The sequence below is a fragment of the Cololabis saira genome, chromosome 23 (assembly GCF_033807715.1).
Source record: "Cololabis saira isolate AMF1-May2022 chromosome 23, fColSai1.1, whole genome shotgun sequence".
NCBI lineage: Eukaryota > Metazoa > Chordata > Actinopteri > Beloniformes > Belonidae > Cololabis > Cololabis saira.
In genome coordinates this window covers 8,598,007-8,622,816 of record NC_084609.1, presented here as the reverse complement: position 1 = coordinate 8,622,816, position 24,810 = coordinate 8,598,007, and the positions used below count along the sequence as shown (strand labels likewise).

The 24,810-nt window shown below is 46.0% G+C and overlaps 1 protein-coding gene across 5 annotated transcripts in view; it reads left to right on the top strand.

The window, feature by feature from the left end:
* LOC133424009 (protein-methionine sulfoxide oxidase mical3b-like) overlaps nucleotides 1-24,810 on the top strand; it is a 47,049-nt gene continuing 22,239 nt past the window's right edge. For 3 of the 5 annotated variants that reach the window (XM_061714371.1, XM_061714370.1, XM_061714369.1), the window contains exons 1-20: nucleotides 1-42; nucleotides 4,037-4,389; nucleotides 6,069-6,276; nucleotides 6,353-6,469; nucleotides 7,824-7,925; nucleotides 8,679-8,834; nucleotides 8,912-9,012; nucleotides 10,334-10,591; nucleotides 10,666-10,781; nucleotides 10,856-10,982; nucleotides 11,104-11,197; nucleotides 12,494-12,641; nucleotides 13,275-13,471; nucleotides 15,991-16,085; nucleotides 16,195-16,257; nucleotides 18,060-18,212; nucleotides 18,351-18,422; nucleotides 19,198-19,284; nucleotides 22,553-22,636; nucleotides 22,810-22,972. In XM_061714371.1, coding sequence (XP_061570355.1) covers nucleotides 4,126-4,389; nucleotides 6,069-6,276; nucleotides 6,353-6,469; nucleotides 7,824-7,925; nucleotides 8,679-8,834; nucleotides 8,912-9,012; nucleotides 10,334-10,591; nucleotides 10,666-10,781; nucleotides 10,856-10,982; nucleotides 11,104-11,197; nucleotides 12,494-12,641; nucleotides 13,275-13,471; nucleotides 15,991-16,085; nucleotides 16,195-16,257; nucleotides 18,060-18,212; nucleotides 18,351-18,422; nucleotides 19,198-19,284; nucleotides 22,553-22,636; nucleotides 22,810-22,972 — 2,605 coding nt within the window. In that variant the 5' untranslated portion in view covers nucleotides 1-42; nucleotides 4,037-4,125. The remainder of the gene's footprint in view (nucleotides 43-4,036; nucleotides 4,390-6,068; nucleotides 6,277-6,352; nucleotides 6,470-7,823; nucleotides 7,926-8,678; nucleotides 8,835-8,911; nucleotides 9,013-10,333; nucleotides 10,592-10,665; nucleotides 10,782-10,855; nucleotides 10,983-11,103; nucleotides 11,198-12,493; nucleotides 12,642-13,274; nucleotides 13,472-15,990; nucleotides 16,086-16,194; nucleotides 16,258-18,059; nucleotides 18,213-18,350; nucleotides 18,423-19,197; nucleotides 19,285-22,552; nucleotides 22,637-22,809; nucleotides 22,973-24,810) is intronic. The other 2 variants (XM_061714372.1, XM_061714373.1) reach the window with 2 other exon arrangements.

The following is a 24,810-nucleotide window of genomic DNA, read 5'->3' as shown; positions in this document are numbered from 1 at the left end:
TCAGCAGCGGCAGCGGCACTCGGAGACGAGCAGCTCGGAGATGTAAGTAGATTTCACTGATTTCACACTTCATACTTGAGCAGTTCTGTCTGTCTGTGGTTCCGTCCGTCTGCGTTGCCTAGAAACGGGTTTTACAATCCTCGATGAGACGTTTTAAACTTTAATGCTCTTAGTTTGTGAACCCCTGAGGTGTAAAATCCCCAAACCTTCCAGGTGGGGTGTAAAATCAAACCTTTGGGTCGTTTTGATTACGTTTTACAGCTTCGGGTCGCAGCCGGGTCGCAGCCGGGTCGCAGCCGGACGTCTGCTGGACATCTGAGCGCCTCGAGAGCCCGTCAGTGATCAGTCAGAAATCCAGGAAAAAATAAGTTTACCTCAAAGTCACCTCCAGAACCTTTTGCAGGGTCCAGACCCGGTTTCAGAGCCCGGTTCTGGTCCTGGTTCTGGTTCTGGTGGAGGGTAACGAGGATCCTCAGGAGCACAGAGGGGGATGTGTGTGTGTCGGTGCCTGGTACCGATGAGTCCGAGACGCGTGTGTGTTTGTGTCTTTGTTTTCTATTGACACAACCGGGTCATGTGACCTCGGCTTAGCTCACAGGGACGTTTGTGTCGTCATGACAACCAGATGTTTTCATCTGCTGCAACGTTCGAGGATAAAAACTCTCCAGAACGAGTTTGTTATGTTTTAATGAAAGGAAAAGTATGTGAACCCTCACAGCTGAAGGACTGAAGAGTCCACCACACGGAGGTCGGGGGGCAGAGGTGTCAAGTAACAAAGTACAAATACTTTGTTACCTTACTTAAGTAGAAACTTTGGTTATCTATACTTCACTGGAGTAATTATTTTTCAGACAACTTTTTACTTTTACTCCTTACATTTTCACGCAATTATCTGTACTTTTTACTCCTTACATTTTAAAAACAGCCTCGTTACTGTATTTCATTTCGGCCTTTAAAAAAAAAACTATCCAGTTAAATTGCTCCATCCGGATAGAGTGAATTTGGTTGTGGTTGTTTCAGATGTTCTTGTCCAGTTTTGTTCTTACATCCGTTCCCTCAGATTCCTGCAACTAAACTTGGATGTACATTCCAATAAAGGTTAGGATAAATGATAACATGCCTCTGAAGTTTGACTTTTTGCACCATTACAATACTTATAGGCAACTAGTCATCATATCTCCTGCTCTCTGAAACACATGTTAATGCTCAATAGTACACATATATGGTTCTTTAATATATTTACATTATACTAAGATGCATTCATTTTCAATGGCTTTTGTCCTTAATGGCTTTTTTCCCCCTTACATTACTTTTACTTTTATACTTTAAGTAGTTTTGAAACCAGTACTTTTATACTTTTACTTGAGTAAAAAACTTGAGTTGATACTTCAACTTCTACAGGAGTATTTTTAAACTCTAGTATCTATACTTCTACCTGAGTAATGAATGTGAATACTTTTGACACCTCTGCTCACCGGGTCCCAGCGGGGACGTACGGTGAGAGGATGTCGTCACCTGATGCCTAACAGACGTCTTGCCACCGTGTTGATGTCTGTGGCTCCGCTGACTCTCTGCAGGACGTCTGGACTTCATCCGGTTTAGTCGTCTGATCTCCCAGATCAGGTTCTCCGAGCGACGAGCCGGAATCTGGTCAGAATCTGAGAAAGGTTCATAATTAGATTAAGAACCTGTCAATCGTCACGCAGGAACCAGGAAATAAACTACACAAATGGAGGTAAAAGACCTCTTCAGAACCAGGGGCCTCATTTATAAAGCTTGCTTGCACACAAAACAGGGCTTGAAAGATGCACACGCCACCTTCTCCACAAAGGTTGGGATTTTAAAAAAAAACTAACCGAAAAATGTGTGTATCTTTACGCCAACCCTGACCCTCGCGCAGGAACATTTTGAAGATATGGGGAACTGGCAACGCAGGCAGTGAGGTGGTGAAATGAAGCCAGATTCATGTCATACTCTTAATGTCATCACATATCAGACTTATAATATAATAGCGCTGATCGTGTCCCTCTGTGTGTGAAGCACAGCGTCAGTCAGGACTCTGGTGCTGCTGCTGCTGCAGCCGCGGTGCAGGACACGCCGTGCCGGGAACCTCCTCTTCACCCATCGCGACAACTGTAGAGTGATTGAGGACAGAACAAATGAATGCCGGGCCACTCTACAGAGCCCCTAAAGGGACACAGATTTTTTTTTAATATATATAATGAGTTTTACGCGCGCGTAAAGCCTAAATGGCCAGCACGGAGGTGCTGATGCATGCTTTTATCTCATGTCGTTTAGATTATTGTAATGCCCTGCTCTCTGGTCTTCCTAAAAAGAGTATTAAGAACCTACAATTATTACAGAATTCAGCCGTACGCGTGCTGACGAGGACCAGAGGGCGGGAGCACATTACACCTGTTTTAAAATCGCTGCATTGGCTCCCCGTGCGCTTCAGGATCGATTTTAAGGTTCTTTTACTGGTTTTTAAGTGTCTTAATGGTCTTGGGCCTTCGTATTTGTCTGCACTACTTTTACCCTATCGACCCTCACGGACCCTGAGGTCCTCCGGTGCTGGCCTTTTAACCATACCAAAAGTTAGAACCAGGACACACGGGGAGGCGGCATTCAGTTTTTATGGTCCCCGATTGTGGAACAGTTAATAAGTTTTATGTTTATTTGTTTTATGTTAAAGCGACACTACGTAACTTTTCCACCTTAATATAATATTTCCAGAGTCATTGTGATGGTACATCAACTTCCAAGAGGTTTACTGACACCTCTGTCATGGTCTGAGGGGTCTGTATCGCCTTCACTGGCACTATGTAACTTTGAGGAGCATGGTAGGAACCCTTCCACACTACTGGTAAAGCACTACCGCTTTTGTCCAAAGGAGACGCCAAACTCGACAAAAGCTGAAAGTTACGTTGTGCTGCTTTAAGCACTTTGTGTTGCATTATGTGTATGAGAAGTGCTATATAAATAAAGTTTGATTTGATTTGATTTGAAATGATGGTTCTGCGTTAAAACAACGCAGAGCCCTCGCCGTAGGGTACGCGGCGACGCGCACCTACGCCGTAGGCTCTGCGTTGGTGTAACGCGGAACCATAAATCAGCCTTAAAGGTTTCACGCGCACACGTAAAACTCATTGTTAAAAAAATTCATGTCCCTTTAGGGGCTCCGTACCTCTTGGCCTCAACCTTCAAATCACCCCACTTTTTTCTGCAACAGATCTGCGTTTAGCACAGCAACGACGTGCTGCCACTCACTCGCTTTATTTTATACTATTTATATACTATTTATACTTTTACTGTGACCACCAAATAATGTTGTTTTCCTGGCCTCCACCTCATCAACAACATCTCGATCTCAGGCACCGTTGCCTGGCTCGACACGTCTCATTCATCCTGACGCGCAGAGAAGCAGACTGCAGGAAGCAGCTGCGCATGCTCAGCAGGTTCATTCATATGCAAATACAGTCATGTAGTTTGCATTGACCATTTATGGTATAAAGTGGGTGTGTAGAGGGCAGGATATGAGGGGAATTCACGTGCGCAACCTTCCAGCTGGACTGTGATTTATAAAGCGAACATTGTGTGCAAGTCCGGATTTTTTTGTGCTCACGCCATTTTTCGGCTTTTGGGCGCATGTGCACTTTTAATATGAATCCTACGCACTCTTTTATAAATGAGGCCCCCCGATCTTTAAAACAGTTTCGATCTATTGGGTTCACGGCTCAAGTTCTGTTAAAGAACCGTCTGAATCTCAGTTTCACTGAAGGATCAAATGGATTAATTTGGTCATTCAGTGAAACTGAGGGATCCAGATGATCCGTAAAGCCCCCGGTCCCGGTCCAGTACCCGGCATCAGCAGGGTCCACTCGGGGCTTTAACCTCTTCTCAACCAGCGGTTTGAGGAGTTTTGGATCCCACAGAGGCGAACGGGTCACTTGGCCGGGAACAGGTCAGCTAGTTGGCAACGGGTTGGCCTGCACCAAACAAAATTCTTACTGGGGTTCTTTTGGGTTCCCTCTTTCAGCCGACGTCGCGGGTCGAGCTGGAGTCGGTCGGTGACATCATCAGCAGGTGACAGCCGTCCCATGGGCCCCTGCTGACCCGGGGGTTGCCATGGGAGACGGGTCCGACCCAGAATGCCGAGCGCAGGAGCTGTTCGACGAGTTCGTGTCGGCGCCGACCTGCAGGGCGGCGCTGCGCTGCTTCGGCCAGCTATGCGAGCACCTGCAGCTGGACCGCGGCGCCGCCGAGCGGCCGCTGTACCGGCCAATCAAGCAGCGGCTCAACTACTGGAGGGCCAACGCGCTCTGGGCCAAACTGGACCGGCGGGCGGCGCAGCCGGAGTACCGGCGGGCCCGGGCCTGCAGCAGCCTGACGGTGAGTAGGGGCTGGGATAAGTTAGCGTTAGTGACTACGTTTACATGCAGTCAATAACCCTTTTCTAACCGGAATATTAGCCATGTAAACACTAATAACCCCTTTGAATAACAAGAATTTGCTCATATTCCGGTTTTTAAAAACCCAAAAATGACCCCTGGGTTACTCCTTTTCTAACCCGAATATTCGGTCATGTAAACGCCTAACGGGATATCCCCACCAAAATGAACAGGAATTTGTTTTCTGCGCATGTTCTTTTTGCAAGGAATCTTAGTCTTTTGAGTCCAGGAAGTTCTTATAAACACGGAGAAACACAAGACCAGGAGGAGACCAATCACTTCATGAATGTAATGAAGGATATGAACATTTTGTCATTTGTAGACAGTAGAAAGTACCGGGATACCGAGATTTACAAAAAGGTGAGCGAAAAGTTGCGCGAAGCAGGATTTGTAAGAACGCCGGACCAGATCAAGCTCCGCTGAAAGACGCTGAAAAAGGCGACTTCTACTGGGCTGTTAATTATCCGCTGTGCTGCTGTTATTGTTGTTTTTTTGGATTTGGATACAGGAAGGGCCAATACCAATACACCCCCTACTTTCTACCACTAGCCCTAAAAATGAAGCCACAAACCGTAGGGCCCTTGTAATCTTCCCTAGGGATTGAGACACTACTTGCTACGTCACTGTGTGGTTTACGTTCGGGTACGTAAGCGACTGCGTAGTTATGTTTGCACATACGTCACACCATATCAGGAAGCCGAGAGCTAGAACCTGTAGCGCTGTTAATATGCCACTTTATTAAGTTTTAATATTTTTTCAGGCGTAAAAGTAACCGTTAAGATCCCCAACCTGGGCTCAGTTTATCCAAATAACGCTTGTTAAGAAATTTGATCCGATGTTTTCGGGTGATGAGAAGAGCAGCCGGCTCGGGAGCTGATTTATGGTTCTGCGTTAAATCGACTTGTCCTTGCGTTGGTGTAACGCGGAACGATAAATCATCCTTTATTCTGGCGAGATCTGAAAAGAATTCGCAACAACGGGCAAGCAAGTGATTATGTGATATTCACTGAGTGAATATTATGAAAGTAAAATATATATTTCTCGCTAGAAATGTAATCAAAACGCATTTTTATGCAGAAACTAACTCAAAATATTGATTTTATTCACTAAAAAATAAGAAATGTCCACCATGTTTTTTTGTTTGATTCAGTCTGCAAATGATGACGTAAAGCATTCTGGGAAATTTCTCTAGCCCTCGGTCACGAAGTCAGCATCTGAAATCCCTCGCTCCGAAGGGCTAGATTGATACCCCCTACCCCTCGATATGTGCACTAGCCCTACATGCAAAGAGGAATTGGGACACCACTACCCTCACGGGAACGCGCAACATTTGGGGGGAGGGCTGAAAAGTAGGGGTAGGGGGGGGATTGGGACTGGCCTGAAGACGAAGTGGAAATGAGGGGAATTGCGTCATGACGTTCTCCGTGCGTCGCTGGTTTGATCCAGATATCCCAAATGATTAATCACCATGTAAACAGGGATAACCCTGTTTGCTCACGCATGGAAACAGATTATTCCCAATGTTTCAGTAACCGGAATATTGACCTTAACCCCAACTTTGACTGCATGTAAACGTAGTCAGTTTTAGCGCGACCGGCTAACCGGGCTGTGATTGGTCAGTGCGTGGTCATAGGGGCGGGGCCCTGCGGCCTGAGGACGGCGGTGGAGCTGAGCTTCATGGGGGCCCGGGTGGTGGTTCTGGAGAAGCGGGACTCTTTCTCCCGGAACAACGTGCTGCACCTGTGGCCCTTCACCATCCACGACCTGCGGGGCCTCGGCGCCAAGAAGTTCCACGGAAAGTTCTGCGCCGGCGCCATCGACCACATCAGTGAGTGTTGGTTCTGCCGTTTCCGCCGGGCCCAGCTGGACCCGTCCTCTCAGCGCCGCCTGTCTCCTCCCTGCAGGTATCCGGCAGCTGCAGCTAGTGCTGTTGAAGGTGGCCTTGCTGCTGGGCGCAGAGGTTCACGTGAACGTGGAGTTCAGGCAGCTGACGGAGCCGCCGGAGGACCAGAGGACAAGCAGTGAGTCTCAGAGTTATAACCCTTTTCCACCAAACTGGTTCCAGAGCTGGTTCTGGTTCACAACCAGCTGAGAACCGGTTTGCTTTTCCACAGCTCGGGTGCTAAGAGGAGCCACGTCATTAAGTTGCAAACGTCAGTCACGTTGCTGCATTTGCGTGAAAGTTGCAGCAACAACCCATGGTGCGTCCGAAATGCCATACTAAACAGTATATACTAAAAAGTATACTTAAGTTTGGCACACTTTTGAGTAAATATCAGTAGTGTGCATTAATCCGGACGTACTACTCAGAGCCACATGTCACTTCCTGCCGAGGAAGTGACATGTCACAGCAGCAGTAGCAGCTCCGCTCCGCTATTTCCCGTTTATCCTGGCCCAAACAAGATGACATTATATAATATTATTATATACGAATATTATAATATTAATATTATATAATAATATTATTGTACTTAATATTATACTTTTGACATATACGTATCACTTAGCAACCAAACACCGCTGTATTGCATTGTGGGAAGTTTCTGCTCAGCTAGTGTCCATCAATCCACACTAATACATTTCTCCAGAATGAGTTTGGATAGCGCATACTATTGTGTACGTACTAATGTTTCGGACGCACTATAAAAATCTCACATTCGGTTTTTGCTACTCATTAGGGTGGAAGTGTGGAATTTCGGACACAGCCAAGGTATCTGCTCTAACAGGATTTGGTCCACGTAGTTCCACCGTGGACACATCTCTAACGGTTGGGAGACGGGTCCAGGTTGTCTCCTCCTCAGACCCATGATGCTTTGCTGCATCGAGATTCATTCTTATTTGAAAATGTCTCCATCTCCCAGTCTTGCTATTGCCGTTGGTCTTAAAAACTCCACCCCCTCCGCTTACGTAAGCGGTTCTTTCCTCTAGACCAGCAAAGAGTTGGTGCTACCTTGGAACCGGTTCTTCTGGCCCGGAGACAGTTCTTTGTCAGTGGAAACAGAAAGCCCGGTTCCAAACTCAGCACTGGCCCAGAACCAGAACCAGAACCAGCCTGGAACCGGTTTGGTGGAAAAGGGGTTAGAGCGACGGAGAACTGGGGGCGTGGCTTCTCAGGGGGGCGTGGTTTCAACAATGACAAAATGATATCAATGACAAAAAAGACTTTTCCAGACTGTTTTTCCTCTGTATTTCTGGTTCAATAAAACCATAAAATCATAAATGTGGAGAACAGAGACGAAGTCTGGGTGAAGTTAAATGTTAGTAAGTAAAGTAAATAAACTTAGTTGAAACTGTCCTGTCCCCCTGTCTGTCCTCTTGTTTACCTGTCTTCTTGTCCTCTTGTCCTGTCCTCCTGTCCCCCGTCCCCCTGTCCAGAGGTGGGCTGGAGGATGGAGGTCAGTCCCAAGTCTCACCTTCTCAATCAGCTGGAGTTTGACGTCGTCATCGGAGCAGACGGACGCAGGAACACGCTGCCGGGTACAAAACTAACTCCTGCAGGCCGTAGCTATGTGTTAGTGGCTAGCTAACTGTTACACCATGAATGCTGTAACATAGCATGTAGCTTGGTAGGAACTATTTCTTGATAAATGCTACTTTTGCATGCAGCCAAGTATTACTTTTTAGCTAACTGTTACACCATGAAGGCCATAAACTGTCAGCATTTAGCTCATGGCTCATTGCTAACACATCACGAATGGTGCAACATCTTCAGTTAGCTCAGTGCTGTTACATTGTGCATGCTATAAGATATTAGCATTTAGCTTTGTTATAGCTTTATATCCTAAATATTGTAAGATACTAGGATTTAGCTCAGGGCTAACCTCTAATGCTGTTGGCTTTTAGCTCAGTGCTAACGCCTAATGGTATGACCTCTTAGGTCAGTGCTAACCCCTAATGCTATGAGTAGTTAGCTCTTAGCTCAGTAATAATTCTTAATACTATGAGCTGTTAGCTCTTAGCTCAGTGCTAACCCCTAATGCTATGAGTAGTTAGCTCTTAGCTCAGTAATAATCCTTAATACTATAAGCTGTTAGCTCTTAGCTCAGTGCTAACCTTTAATGGTATGAGCTGCTAGCTCTTCGCTCAGTGCTAATCCCTAATGCTATGAGCAATTAGCTCTTAGCTCAGTGCTAACTGAATGCTTGACACCTACTCTAGAGTTTTGTTTTTAACTGTGTAATTTTATTCTGAAAATCCCGGTTAAGTGGTATCTTTTACGTATGTGAACAGGGTTCAAGCGTAAAGAGTTCCGAGGGAAGCTAGCCATCGCCATCACGGCCAACTTTAAAAACAGAAACACGTCAGCCGAGGCCAAGGTGGAGGAGATCAGCGGCGTGGCTTTCATCTTCAACCAGAGGTTCTTCCAGGAGCTGCGGCAGGAAACCGGTCCGTCCCGTAGCGCGTCCCGCCTCATTTAGAGACGCTGGACCGGAACTTCAAGCTAACGTTCGCTCCTGTTTCAGGGATCGACCTGGAGAACATCGTGTACTATAAAGACGACACGCACTACTTCGTCATGACGGCGAAGAAACAGAGTCTGCTGGAGAAAGGGGTCATTCTTCAGGTAGCGGGTCATTCTTCAGGTAGCGGGTCATTCTTCAGGTAGCGGGTCCTTCTTCAGGTAGCGGGCGTCTTGTTCAGCTAGCGGGTCACTCTTAAGATAGCGGGTCCTTCTTCAGGTAGCGGGTCCTTCTTCAGGTAGCGGGTCCTTCTTCAGGTAGCGGGTCATTCTTCAGGTAGCGGGTCATTCTTCGGGTAGCGGGTCACTCTTCAGGTAGCAGGTCATTGTTCAGGTAGCGGGTCATTCTTCAGGTAGCGGGTCCTTCTTCGGGTAGTGGGTCCTTCTGCAGGTAGCGGGTCCTTCTTCGGGTAGCGGGTCCTTCTGCAGGTAGCGGGTCCTTCTTCAGGTAGCGGGTCCTTCTTCGGGTAGCGGGTCATTCTTCAGGTAGCGGTTTCTTCTTCAGGTAGCAGGTCCTTCTTCGGGTAGCGGGTCCTTCTGCAGGTAGCGGGTCCTTCTTCGGGTAGCGGGTCCTTCTTCGGGTAGCGGGTCATTCTTCGGGTAGCGGGTCATTCTTCGGGTAGCGGGTCATTCTTCGGGTAGCCGTCATTCTTCGGGTAGCGGGTCCTTCTTCGGGTAGCCGGTCATTCTTCAGGTAGCGGCCCATTCTTCAGGTAGCGGCCCATTCTTCAGGTAGCGGCCCATTCTTCAGGTAGCGGCCCATTCTTCAGGTAGCGGCCCATTCTTCAGGTAGCGGCCCATTCTTCAGGTAGCGGCCCATTCTTCAGGTAGCGGCCCATTCTTCAGGTAGCTACCCATTCTTCAGGTAGCGGGTCCTTCTTCAGGTAGCGGGTCCTTCTTCAGGTAGCGGGTCCTTCTTCAGGTAGCGGTCCACTCTTCAGGTAGCGGTCCATTCTTCAGGTAGCGGTCCACTCTTCAGGTAGCGGTCCACTCTTCAGGTAACGGGTCATTGTTCAGGTAGCGGGTCATTCTTCAGGTAGCGGGTCCTTCTTCAGGTAGCGGGTCCTTCTTCAGGTAGCGGGTCCTTCTTCAAGTAGTGGGTCACTCTGCAGGTAGCGGGTCCTTCTTCATGTAGCGGGTCCTTCTTCAAGTAGTGGGTCACTCTTCAGGTAGCGGGTCATTGTTCAAGTAGCGGGTCCTTCTTCGGGTAGCGAGTCATTCTTCGGGTAGCGAGTCATTCATCGGGTAGCGAGTCATGCTTTGGGTAGCGGGTCCTTCTACCGGTGGCGGGTCACTCATTGGGTAGTGGGTCATTCTTCCAGTAGCGGGTCTTTCTTCAGGTAGCAGGTCATTCTACAGGTAGCAGGCACACCTGGACCCACCGGATCCCGGTTTGGTCTGAGGTTTTAACAACTCTTTCCTCCAGGACTTTGCCGACACTGAGCTGCTTCTCAGTCGGAAGAATGTGGACCAGGATGCATTGCAGGTGTACGCCCGCGAGGCCGCCAACTTCTCCACAAATCACCAGCTGCCATTTCTGGACTTCGCCATGAACCACTACGGCCAGCCGGACGTCGCCATGTTCGACTTCACCTCCATGTACGCGTCAGAGAACGCCGCCATGGTGCGCCAACGCCGCGGACACCCGCTGCTGGTCACGCTGGTGGGAGACAGCCTGCTGGAGGTGAGCCAGGTGTCTTCATCAGCTTGGACAACCGGTGACCCAGGTGAGTTACCTGTCCTCCCGTCTGTCCGCAGCCCTTCTGGCCGATGGGGACGGGTGTTGCCCGAGGGTTCCTGGCGGCTTTGGATTCTGCCTGGATGATACGGAGTTGGGGCCAAGGTGGAGCTCCTCTGGACGTCCTGGCGGAGAGGTGAGGACACGCCTGACAGGACACACCTGGACAGGACACACCTGCCGCCTCACACCTGCTCTTCTACCTCGCAGGGAGAGTCTGTACCGCCTCCTCCCTCAGACGACTCCAGAGAACATGCAGAAGAACATCACCTTGTACAGCGTAGATCCAGCCACCAGGTACCTGAACCCCAGCCTGCTCAGCGTCACACCTGCCCAGGTAAACACCAACCCTCAGGTAAACGCTGTTAGTTATATTCTTTCTATACCTGATGAGTTTGAAGGAGAACAGGATTCAAACCTCTCCAATCCTCATGTTGACTGATGTTTCTCGTCTCCAGGTGAGGCACCTGGTGGATACAGGTGAGGAGGCGGGGCCAAATGCAAACTTCAGCAGTATTACCCACCTGTCGTCGCCGAAACATCTGAACGAAGGTGAATTCCCTTTATCAAACACTGAAGGAGCAATTAATGGTTATCGGTGTCCTGGTTGCGAGTGCCATATTCCCGGGGTGGCCTGAAGGGGGCAGTGTTGCTTCACGATGACGAGTGATGATGTCATATTAATGAACCGATAACGTTCAGGTAGCAAAGAAAGAAAGCAAAGCCACTGTCATCCGTGCCATTCTTTTGTTTTTCAAAATAAAACCAAAAGTAAGAAAACGAAAAAACAATTAATTTTCTCAGTATTCGTTAACTGGAATGGAAAAATGGATAATGACTTGTTTTTTCAGTTTTTGATTTTATGCTCAAATGAATAATGGAAAAAACGGATAACGACCATTTCCTGTTTTATCCATTTTATATCTGAAGCGAGTTCATTGAGCAGGAAGTTGCCTAGCGTAGATAGGCTTCTGAGATGTTATTCACCTAAATAATCTGCAAAATAAAAATCTTTGGAATTAAATCATCTTTAGAAAATCAACATATATAAATTGGTACCAATCAGAACAGCAAAGTGGGGGATTTATTTTCTTTTATTAATTAATAAAACTTGTACCGAGATTGATTAATTTTAGCAATCATTTCTGTTTTGGCAGAGTTAACGTAACGTTAAAATGTAACGTTAAAAAATCATAATAATAGTAAAAAAATAATAACATTCCTGGAAAATGACCTTTATTTTCTCCGTGGTCATGTCGTCTGTCCTCGGTGATCTCTTATCGGAGCGGAAGAGCACAAAATATAAATTTTCCACCTTTGCTAAATAATCTTCTGGTAAAGTTAGCTTTTACGCTAGGGTACTTCCAGCAAACTGAACTGGCTTCAGATCAAAAATGGATAAAACGGGAAATGGTCGTTATCCGCTTTTTTCCATTATTCATTTGAGCATAAAATCAAAAACTTAAAAATCGGTCGTTAGCATTTTTTTAATTTTAGTTAATGAATACTAAGAAAATTTGTTGTTTGTTCGCTTTCTTACTTTTGGGTTTTATTTTGAAAAACAAATGAACAAATTATATTTTTTTGAAAAACGAATGAATGAATGATCCACGGATTCACAGCTTCCTCTCAAAGTCCTAGTTGGTCCAGAGTCAGAAGCTTCCTGCGATCAGGTCACCGTTATTGATCAGCCTCACCGGCCTCGTCACCATCCAGGTGGACCAAACCGGTTCTGTTAAACAGAAGCTGCTTTAATTCTCTTAGAAGGTCAACGCTCAAGATGGTCGTAAAAGCTGCCCCCCAGATGATCCAGCTTAGCTCTAATCCCGTCTCGTTTCTCCCTGGCAGAGACCGCCTGGCGGTCCAATCAGCTGCTGGCGTGGTGCCGGGAGCAGACCCGCGGTTACCGTGGCGTCGCCGTCGGCGACCTCACCTCGTCCTGGACGGACGGCCTCGCCCTGTGTGCCCTTATCCACCGTCACCGACCCGCTCTGATGTGAGCTTTCTTAAACTGGTTTGGTTCTCGTTGCCGTGGCAACTGATCATTTCCGTAAAGTTTATTCAATCATGACAACACAAAAAAAAACAACACAACACCAAAAAACATTGTGCACAGCATTGACATTTCACACAAAACCAATAATCATGTGTTGAACAATGACTGAAAAGGCATAGGCAGAAGCAAACTGCTTATAAAAGCCTATCCTATGTTATCAACTTTCTTTTTTTGGCTACCAACCTCCAGAAAAGCAAAGAGACAATAGAAAAGCAAAGAAACAACAGAAAAGCAAAGAAACAACAAAAGGCAAAGAAACAACAGAAAAGCAAAGAAACATTAACAGATAGTCAATCGCACTTATAAGTTTCAAAAATAGCTTTACAAACCATTTTCTTAAAAATCAAAAGAGAATGATTTATGTTGGCATCATTCCAGTATTTAACTCCAATAATGGAGACACATCTCCTTTTCATCCCTTTTTTAGCTTTTTGTACATTAAAATTGCAGACACCTCTAAGATTATACGGAGTCCGTATTTCCGTACATTTCTTAACAAATCTTCAGTCATGTGAATTGTTGCTTTAGAGGCGGGTTTTTGGGGCATGTCTGACCTCCCGTCCCCCTCCTCAGAGACTTCGACTCTCTCAGCGAGTCGGCGAAGGAGGAAAACATCCGACTGGCCTTCAACGTGGCCGAGCGAGAGTTCGGGATCTCGCCGCTGACGACGGTGGAGGAGATGACGTCCGTCGCCGAGCCGGACTCTCTGTCCATGGTCATGTACCTGAGTCAGTTCCACCAGCTGCTCGGAGACTCGCCGCCCCCTGCTGGTAAGGAGGCACGCTGCAACCAGGGACACGCCTTCCCATGATGCAATACCACTCCTGACCACAGGGGGGCAGCATAATCACGATCAGGCTCATCAATATACAAGAAGCGGTGTTACAAGATGTGCTTGACAATCCCAACCATTATCATCCCAGCAGATCTTTATGCCCCTTGTGGTCAGAGGTGGTTTTACTACATATACCCTATTGGCCTGAATATAAGACGGTGGTTTTTGCATTGAAATAAGACTGAAAAAGTGGGGGTCGTCTTCCATTCGGGGTGTAGACATTACACCCATTCACAACGCTAGATGTCGCCAGATACAGTGGTGGACAGTAACAGAGTAAATTTACTTGAGTACTGTACTTAAGTACATATCCAGAGGATTTGTACTTTACTTGAGTATTAGATTTCTTTGGTACTTATTACTCTTACTTGAATACATTTCCAAGACAAATATTTTTACTTTTACTCGAGTAAATTTCTAGGAAGGCTGAAAAGTACTCGTTACTTTCAGGTCTGCTCTTTTTTCTTCTTCCCTAAAATCCTATTGGACACAGGCTGTTTTTGTCAAAGGAGGAGACCTATCACAGTGCACGCTCTCCACTGGGATGTACGTAAAGCGGAAATAGTCAAGCCTCTGAATGGCTGAATGGGGAGACAGTTTGTTATGCTCTATATTGCTATATTGTACTGGTACATGTCCTTCCTGTAAAGTTAAGTGACTTCAACATTGAGTTATTGAAAGCAGAGATGTAGTTTTTTGTAAAGCAGTGGTCTTTGAGGGGGATCCAGACTTAGTTGGATGGTGCAGGTTCATTTGGTTTCAGTTCATGATTTTGAATAAACTCTGCATCATCTGCTGTCCTCTTATGATCCCATTCATTTGATTTGTTTTTGGTGTTTCTGCAGGTTTTATATAACATTGTGGTTCTAAAAGCAGCACATCAGTACAGCTGGTTTCAAAGAGTTAATTCTCAGAAACAAGATTAAAAGATCCTTAAATTAATTTAGAAAAATATAGTAATTTACTGATGTGGAAAATAAGAAATTTACTCTTACTCTTACTCTTACTTTTACTTAAAGTAAATTTAAAAGCATTTACTTTTGGATACTTAAGTACCTTTAAAAGCAAGTACTTTTCTACTCTTACTCGAGTAATATTTTGACTGAGCTACTTTTACTTGTAACGGAGTAAATTTTGACCAGTAGTATTTGTACTCTTACTCAAGTACTGGGGTCGAGTACTCTGTCCACCTCTGGCCAGATATCTTCAAAGCGAATGCTGAACTTAACTCCCCAGGCCAAAGCGTACGGAAGAGTATCAGGGCCAGGCAGAAGAAAAATTTAAATAATATTTTAGAGGAAGAAGAAGAAGAAGAAGAAGAAGATTTTTTTTTCATTATGTACTTATGACACAAAAATTCAAAATTTTGTGAATAAAGTTGAAATGTTGAGAAAAAGGCAACATTTCGAATTTATTCTTGAAATTGTATTTCAACATTAATCTCGACATTTCGACTTTTTTCTCGAAGTGCACATTCATTCATTCATTCATTCATTCATTATCTTACCCGCTTTATCCCTTGCGGGGTCACGGGGGTCTGCTGGAGCCTATCCCAGCTCATTTTTAGGTGAGAGGCAGGAGTTACACCCTGGACAGGTCACCAGTCGATCACAGGGCCACATATAGACACACAAACCATGCTCACAATCACACTCACGCTCACACCTACGGGCAATTTAGAATCATCAATTAACCTAATATGCATGTTTTTGGACTGTGGGAGGAAGCCGGAGTACCCGGAGAAAACCCACGCAAGCACGGGGAGAACATGCAAACTCCACACAGAAAGGCCCCTGCCGGGCCTGGGAGTCAAACCGGGGACCTTCTTGCTGTGAGGCAACAGTGCTAACCACTAAGCCACCGTGCTGCCAAAGTGCACAATAAGAAAAAATCTTCCCCTCTCAAATATTTTTTCTCCTGCCCTAATACTCTTCCGTAAAAGCGAACCCTTGTCACGAAGAATAAAAATAAAAATAGCGGTAAGAAAGAAAAGAGAAGAAAATAAGAAAAGAGATAACAGAAAATGGAGAAAGGTAGCGACAATCTGGAGAAAAGTGGGTGGAATGTCGGCAGGTTAACCGGCAGCTGAGGAGAAGTTATGATGCAAACTTCAAGATGATGATTTGAATGAAGCTAAATAACATGCCTTTTCTCTCCAATATATTGTTATAATCATTTGTTTCAGATGTACTGTAATTATTTTCTGTATAAAACTTGAATTTGGTGTTCTTAAAGTCTTTTTTCAAACTTGAGTCTTGAAAAAGAGGGGGGTCGTCTTATAATCAGGGTCGTCTTATATTCAGGCCGATACGGTAGTGCCTTTAAAGTGTTGACGAGACTTAAATAGAAACCAAAGCAAAGAGAAAATACATCCTTTGAGCAAACATGTCTGACCAGACGTCCGGAGAGGACGGGCGTCTACGTGTCGGGTCACCCAGCTGGTCTCTGTTTCAGGCTGCCTGGGTCGGAGCGCGGACCTGAGGTCGGCCCTGCTGGCTCCAGCATCCCTCCTCAGCAGACTGGGATCCAGTCCGTCTCGGAAGAGAAAGGTACCGGCAGCCTGGTTCTCCTGGTTCCCCTGGTTCCTGGTTCCTCTGGTTCCCTTCCCCTCGTTCCCCGTCTGTGATTTAGGGTGGTATTAATCTGGAGTCTTCGCAGGATCACAGCGACGCTCTCGGCAAGAGGAGGAGGACGAGTGAGGCGCTAGAAGAGATCCAGGAGGTGAGTGGTCCTTCGATCTGTTCCAGATGTTTTCCTCCAGAACCGAGACCAGAACCAGCTGATTTATGAATCAATGACATCACTGATGAAGACGAAGACCTGTTGATGAAGAGAGAGACCGAGACTTGTCACTGACGAAGACAAAAACCTATAGATGAGACTCCTGAAAGGCTAAGGAACCGTTGATGATGAAGAAAAAGACCTGACGATGAAGAAAAAGAAAAAAACTTACTGATGAAGAAAAAGACTCGACGATGAAGAAAAAGAAAAAAACTTGACGATGAAGAAAAAGACTTGACAATGAAGAAAAAGACGATGAAGACAAAGACTCAACGATGAAGAAAAAGAAAAAGACTCGACGATGAAGAAAAAGACTGGACGATAAAGAAAAAGACTTGACGATGAAGAAAAAGACTCGACGATGAAGATGGAAAAAAAGACTTAACGACTTGACTCTGTGATGAGGATTCAATTCAATTCAATTCAATTTTATTTATATAGTGTCTAATACAACAGATGTTGTCTCTAGGCGCTTTCCAGTCAGCAGCACACAGCAGACATCCACGTAGGCAGGTGGAAGCAGCAACGGGATGACCGGGGATGGGGGGGGCCGGGAACACAGGCCAGAACGCAGCTCCCAAGGCTCCGGCCTGCAAACATGCACAAAAGAGAAAAAAGGGGGGCCAACACAAGAAACTACAGGAGCGATGGACAAAAACGATAGCTATGAGATATTTATAATAAATAAAAACGGAAATGGAGAAGAGAGGAAGGGAAAAGGAGAGGAGAAGAAGGGTGAGAGGCACCGCCCAGCGGATCATGTCTGTGCCCCCCTGCAGCATAAGCCTATAGCAGCATATCTACCGCGAAGCTATATTTGAGACTAACTATTATAGTCTTGTTTATAGCTGCAACTATGACTACTGACTCTAACACACTAGAGTTTACACTACCTAGAGATTTACCAACACCAGCTAGAGGTTTACTAAACACTAACTATAGGCTTTACTAAACAGAAAGGTTTTAAGTTTAGTTTTAAAGGTGGAGGTGGTGTCAGCCTCCTTAACCCAGATTGGAAGTTGGTTCCATAGTAATGGTACCTGATAGCAGAACGCCCGCCCTCCAAATCTACATTTGGATACTCTAGGAACTACGAGTAAACCTGCAATCCGAGAATGGAGAGCTCTGCCAGGAACATAAGGCACTATCAGGTCTTGTAAATACTGCGGAGCTGAGCCGTTTTGGGCTTTACTGTATATGCAAGTAATAAAATTTTAAATTGGATTCTGAATTTTACCGGTAGCCAATGGAGCAACGCTAACACTGGAGAGACGTGGTCTCTCCTGCTGATTCCTGTCAGCACTCGTGCTGCTGCATTCTGGATCAGCTGGAGCCTATTCAGCAAATTACTTGGACATCCTGCTAACAACACATTACAGTAATCCAGTCTAGAAGATACAAACGCATGAACTAGTTTTTCTGCATCACTCTGCGAGAGGATTTTCCTAAGTTTTGTAATATTACGGAGATGGAAAAACGCTATTTTACAAACCTGATTAACATATGGTTTAAACGACAAATCCTGATCGAAAACAACACCAAGGTTTCTCACAGTTGCACTGGAAGCCACCGCAACACCATCTAATCCCTTCCTAAGATGCTCTGGACCAAGAATGATAACCTCTGTTTTATCTGATGAAGAAAAAGATGATGAATAAAAAGACCTGAGGATGAAGATAAAAACAGCTGTTTCCATAGGCTCCGCCAACCTCGCCTCTGATTGGCTGGTTTCTGTCTTGCAGTCATGTGACCCGGACAGCGGCGCCGGGGAGGCGTTAGTGGGCGGGGCCAGCCGGTCCAGGGTCCGTCTCATGGCCAATCAGCTGCAGGCCAAGCTGGACGAGGGCTCGGCCAGGACTTCTTCCTCTTCTGCTGCTGCGGCCATTCGTCAGCAGGTGGGAGGAGCCTTTATCGATGATTGATCCGTTTATTGCTCCGGAGGTTCTGTTTGTTTCAAAGCTGCAGATCAATAAAGTTGAATATTGATTATTGGTGGCAGTTTAAAGCTTCACAATGTTCATCTCGACCAGCAGGGGGAGCCGTCGGCCAACTCCCCTCCCGCGCCGGAGTCCCCGGAAAGTCAGCCGGCGTCGTCATGGAGACCGGTAAAGCCCGGTAGAACCCAGTAAAGCCCAGTAGAACACTGCAAAACCTCAAAATCTTAACAAGAATATTTGTCTTATTTCTAGTTAAAATGTCTCATTTTTAGTCAAAAAAATCTCATTACACTTAAAACAAGACTCATCACTGGAAAAACCTATTTTCACCTGTTTCAAGTAGATTTTCACTTAAAATAAGTAGAAAAATCTGCCAGTGGATTTTTTTGCTTGTAATGAGAAGATAAATCTTGTCCGACTGGCAGATTTTTCTACTTATTTCATGTGAAAATTTACTTGAAACAGGTGAAAATTGTCAAATAACAAGTTATATTTCTGCTAATGATTCTTGTTTTAAGTGTAATGAGATTTTTTGACTAAAAATTAGACATTTTAACTAGAAATAAGACAAATATTCCTGGTAAGATTGAGTTTTTGCAGTGAACCAGAAAGATCCTCCGGGTTTGCTCGGTCCAGTTGTTGTCATGGAGACAAGTAGAACCCAGTAAAACCCAGTAGAGCCCAGTAGAGCCAGAAAGCTCCTCCGTGTTTTCCCGGCCCACTTGGATTCCCGGGTCAGAACCAGAACCCCAGATGTAGTCTGATGTCTCTGAGGCAGGAGGAGGATGGTGAAATAAACCCGGCCTCCGGTACCAGAACCACATAAACTGGACCTGGCCGGTTCCGCATCCTCCTGCATCACCAGACCTGCCGACCCGCCCGAGCCATGCCGGGTCAGAACCCGGGTCAGAACCGGCGGTCTAACGGTGTCCCTGTTCTCCAGAGGAAACGGACTCTTCAGCAGGAGCAGATGAGCTTCCGGTTCAAGGAGCGGATCCGGAACCAGGACGGATCCGGCCAGGACGAGCAGGTACCGGACCTCTGTGCTAGTGGACCCCGACCCGACCCAGAACCAGACCCCAGATCTCAGATCTCAGCCCGGCCTGCGTCTTTAAGGCCCTGTTTACACGTAGCAAAAACGGTGGTGTTTTCATGCGTTTTGGCCGTTTGTTTACTTAAAGTCACACTTAAAGCAGCACAATGTAACTTTCAGCTTTTGTTGAGTTTGGCGGCTCCTTTGGACAAAATCGGTAGTGTTTTACCAGTAGTGTGGAAGGGTTCCTACCATCCACCTCAAAGTTACATAGTGCCAGTGAAGGCGATACAGACCCCTCAGACCATGACAGAGGTGTCATTAAACCTGTTGTAAGTTGATGTTCCATCACAATGACTCTGGAAATATTATATTAAGGTGGAAAAGTTACATGGTGCTGCTTTAAAAGTAACTTCTCTGTCACTCCAAACGAAAGACTCTCGTTCATCTTGGAAATAACTGGAAGTTACTCGTGTCATTTGTTGATGTTTTTTTCCAGGATTCTGATTGGCTAGCATGACTTTATGCTTCTCGTTACACTGCCCCCTGTAGGTTTGGCTGCTCATAGCACCTTAACAGCGTATTTATGCTGGTTCGTGTAAATTATTGTATTTTTCAAAACGTAGAGGGGGAAATATCAATTTTTGTAAATACCCGACTATGTGTAAATGTGGCCTGAGAGTTCTGGCGGGACCAGGACCAGGCGGTCGTTGTGTCCCACGGCTGCACTCGTCCTCGGTACCGGCCCTGCAGCGCCATGTGATCGATACGGCGCCATGAATAGTCGGTATTGACGAGCGGCGCCGGTGGCAGAACCGCCCCGAGTGTGTTCCTGCTGGTGACTGAGCACTTTGTGCTTCAACCTTTTTTAGCCCTTGGATGAGAGAAAAACAGAGCAGGGACCCCCGCTTGTAATTCTTATTTTTTCCATTTAAAAAAAAAAAAAGTTTTAAGCCTGGCTTATAATCACTTTTGAATGTGTTTTTATTCTGCTTATATCACCTTATTAACCAATTCCTGACTGGGTTATTAGCCTACATGTGTTTACGGTTGATGAAACTTGTAACGTTAGGCCGAGCTGTAATGTTACAATCTCCAGCTTTAGGCTTCATTATTGTCCCCAATTTATCCATCAGGTCTAACTAGCGTTAAATATAAAATAAGCAAGTCAATTTCGCAATGAATTTTCTTTTCTTAAACAGCTAGCTAGCTCGTTTTTCTGCTCTAAAGTTGAGATTAGTTACATGACTCACGTCATGGGAATCATTTATGTAGAGTTGTAGACTAAATAGTTGTCAAAAGTAGATTATTATCGCCTGTTAATTGAGTTTTCTCAATCATATATATATATATTTATTATTTTTATTATTATTATTATTATTTATTTATTTTTTATTTTTTTAACTCACAAATTGCCTTTATTTCTTTCTAAGTTGGAGGACCCCCTGCAGTACCTCTGCGACCCCTAGGGGTCGAAGACCCCCGGTTCAAGACCCCTGATTTGAGTTCATGTTTGGGTGTCGGACACCAAAACGTCACAACGCGGCCCGTCTGGGTCGAGTCCTGTGACATCACAGACCCCTGTTAACGGGTTTAGGTTTGAAAAAGTCAAAAAGGTCAACCGCTCGGTTTGACTTCGCCCCCTAAAACAGGCTAAACCTGTCAGTAACACGGGAGTCCCGAGACCCGCAGTTCCTCGGCTGACCACTGGAGGGCGGGTCCAGGCTTCTGTCTCCGTGGCTACATGTGGCCGGGAAGGGTCAAGGGTCAACCAGGGGCCAGCGGTGGCTAGCTCCTCCCATTAAACCGCCGCCGGCTAGCCGCTAGCGTTTCACCCATGGATGTATTATAGAAACTGGATCGGAGACTAAAAATGGCCGCCCATTCATTTCAATGCCTTCTGCTCAGCCAGCGCATAAGCCGAAAAAATCTCTGACTTCCGGGTTTACTTCCGCATACAGCGGCCCATAGAGCATGCGCAGTTGAGTCACCTCCCATGATGCTCTGGGGCCTCCCATCATGCCCCGGGGCAATGACGCGAGTATTAATATAATATGTATTAATATAATATCTTAATTAATGTATATTATTACATGTATAGCATTACATATATTATTAATGTATTAATATAATATAATTATATAATATATATTAATATAAAACATCCGTGGAATGCACGGACACGGCTGTGACGTCAGCCGTGACGTCACGCCCAGAAAGAGACTTTTCTTTTACTTTTCTGGCCGTTATAAAACATTTTTGACGGATATAAAGTCCATGACTTAAAAATATAGAATACAAAGATTAGTAATTGCCGGTGATTACAGCTGGAGGTGTGCTGTGAACAGTTTTAGAGGCTTCTCTTTTACTATTGCGGTCTATGGGAAAAAAGCTTTCTGGGCCGCATGGGATTTTTGGTTGCAGTACCGCGGCTGGCCACTGGGAAAAATCGGCGCGCCTTCTGACTGCCAGACCCGGGGGCTGGTTTCACCGGGACGGTTACGCCGGTCCTGGTTTTGGATGTCGTAGCGTTAGCAGCGTTAGCAGTGTTAGCAGTGTTAGCAGCGTTAGCAGCGTTAGCAGCGTTAGCAGCATTAGCATCAAGGGTGGACCATTTCTGTCAGAATGATTGTGGGTGAGTTAGCACAAGCTAAGCTGAGCTAATGAAGTGGGCGTGTCCCAGGCTGTTCTGGGTTTTGGGGGTTTTCCTGGGTTTAAAGGGTTCTCCTGGGTAGTTATCCTGGGTCTAGGGGGGTTCTCCTGGGTCTAGGGGGGTTCTCCTGGGTTTTGGGGGTTCTCCATGGTAGTTCTCCTGGGTTTTGGAGGGTTCTCCCGGGTTTAAGGGGTTCTCCAGGGTAGTTCTCCTGGGTCTAGGGGGGTTCTCCTGGGTTTTGGAGGTTTTCCTGGGTGGTTTTCCGGGGTTTTGGAGGTTTTTTCTGTGTGGTTCCCCTGGGTTTTGGGGATTAGATTAGATTATAAAAAGGTTTTTAAAAAGGCAAAGCAGATGACAAGGTGCAAAACACACCTCAGCACAGAAAAGCAAGTTGTTGAAGAATGAGGGAGGTGTATTTATCATTGTGTGTGTGTTTGTATCAGCGATAAGTCTGTGAACTTTGCCCCAGATCTGCTCCTCAGCCATCGTCCTTGATGTAATCAGCTCGGTACAGTTCTGATCCAGGTCCACAGGGGTCCTGGGGGGGGGGGATTCCTGGTCCTCATCCTGTCCCACCGTGCTGAGCTGTGATTGGTCCCTCTGTGTCCCCAGTGTCTCCAGATGTACACCGGCGGAGTGAGCTCATTGGCCGAGCAGATCACCAGTCGCATCCAGAGCCAGCAGGAGGTTGCCGTGGTAACGCCGCCTTGTTTCCTTCAACCTGTCCTCGTCTCCTTCAGCATGTCATTCACCCTGTCCTCTGTCCTTTAGTCTGTCCTCGTCTCGTTCATCGTGTCCTCGTCTCCTTCATCCTGTCCTCGTTTCCTTCATTCTGTCCTCGTCTCCTTCACCTGTCCTCTGTCCCGCAGGCGTCCACCGGCTGCAGTGACGTCTGCGTCTTCTGCCACCGCCGCGTCTACCTGATGGAGCGTCTCAGCGCTGAAGGTCTCTTCTTCCACCGGAGCTGCTTCCTGTGCGACTCCTGCGGCGCCGCGCTGCGGCCGGCGTCCTGCACCTACGACCGGCGAGCAGGTGAGTCCGCCGCGTCTCAGTCTCTCACCGAGTCTCTCCTGCGTCTCACCTGCGTATTCAGTCTCAATTTCTGACCTTTACTTTATAAAGTCTGAAATTCTGACTTTTGTTTAGCAAATCTGAGTTTTAAAATTCATTAAAAAGTAACTTAATACAACATATAATAAAACATACTCACACACATAGCCACATAGACATATACACACACACACACACACTTACGCACACATACACATACATATATATTCATACATGCACACATACACACACATAGCCACAGCCACACAAACATATACAAACACACACACACACACACATGTACACACACACGCACGTATATACACACACACACACACACACACACACACACACACACACACACACACGCATAGTGATATACATACACGCACACACACACATAGACAGACACACTGGCTTGTTCACCTGCATGCTTGCTCTGTAGTTTTTGGGGTTAGTTAGCGGTAGCTTGGCTCAGACTGCGATCAGATCTCGAGATTTGGGTCGATTGCTGCTCGTGTTTTGGTCGGCTCTGTGTCGGTTTTGTGTTTCGTTTGTGGTTTTTGTTGCAGATTTCCAGTGCTCGGTCTCAGCCCCGGGTCACGGGTCGTCCAACGGGATGATGACCCAGAACACAACCAGAACCGGCCCAGAACCACTCAGATCAACTCAGTTGATCTGCTACCGAGTTGGAGGAGGAGAAAGAAAACGTTGGAGTCAACAACAACAACACATTTGTCCTTGTAAAGAGATGATTCTGCAGCCCGTTTGGACCCGGGGCTTTTCTTCTGAAAGAAAACTCCCAGAATCCTTCTGGGATTTCTAAAAATACCTCTGGAGGAATTAAAAACAAACAACAAACAACCTGCGGACGTGACTTTTTATTCTGGATCTTGATGAAGCTGCAGTTTCCTTCATTCTGTCCTTGTTTCCTTCATTCTGTCCTTGTTTCCTTCATTCTGTCCTTGTTTCCTTCAGTCTGTCCTTGTTTCCTCCATTCTGTCCTTGTCTCCTTCATCCTGTCCTTGTTTCCTTCATTCTGTCCTCGTTTCCTTCATCGTGTCCTCGTTTCCTTCAGCCTTTCCTTGTTTCCTTCATTCTACCCTTGTTTCCTTCAGCCTTTCCTTGTTTCCTTCAGTCTGTCATCATTTCCTTCATTCTGTCATTGTTTCCTTCATTCTGTCCTCGTTTCCTTCAGCCTTTCCTTGTTTCCTTCAGTCTGTCATCATTTCCTTCATTCTGTCCCTGTTTCCTTCATTCTGTCCTAGTTTCCTTCATTCTGTCCTTGTTTTTCTTCAGTCTGTCCTTGTTTCCTTCATTCTGCCCTTGTTTCCTTCATTCTGTCCTTGTTTCCTTCAGTCTGCCCTTGTTTCCTTCATTCTGTCCTTGTTTCCTCCATTCTGCCTTTGTTTCCTTGATCATGTCCTTGTTTGCTTCATTCTGTCCTGGTTTCCTTCATTCTGTCCTTGTTTCCTTCAGTCTGCCCTTGTTTCTTTCATTCTGTCCTCGTTTCCTTCATTCTGTCCTCGTTTCCTTCATTCTGTCCTTGTTTCCTTCATTCTGTCCTCGTTTCCTTCATTCTGTCCTTGTTTCCTTCAGTCTGCCCTTGTTTCTTTCATTCTGTCCTCGTTTCCTTCATTCTGTCCTCGTTTCCTTCATTCTGTCCTCGTTTCCTTCATTCTGTCCTCGTTTCCTTCATTCTGTCCTTGTTTCCTTCATTCTGTCCTCGTTTCCTTCATTCTGCCTTCGTTTCCTTCATTCTGTCCTTGTTTCCTTCATTCTGTCCTCGTTACCTTCATTCTGTCCTCGTTTCCTTCATT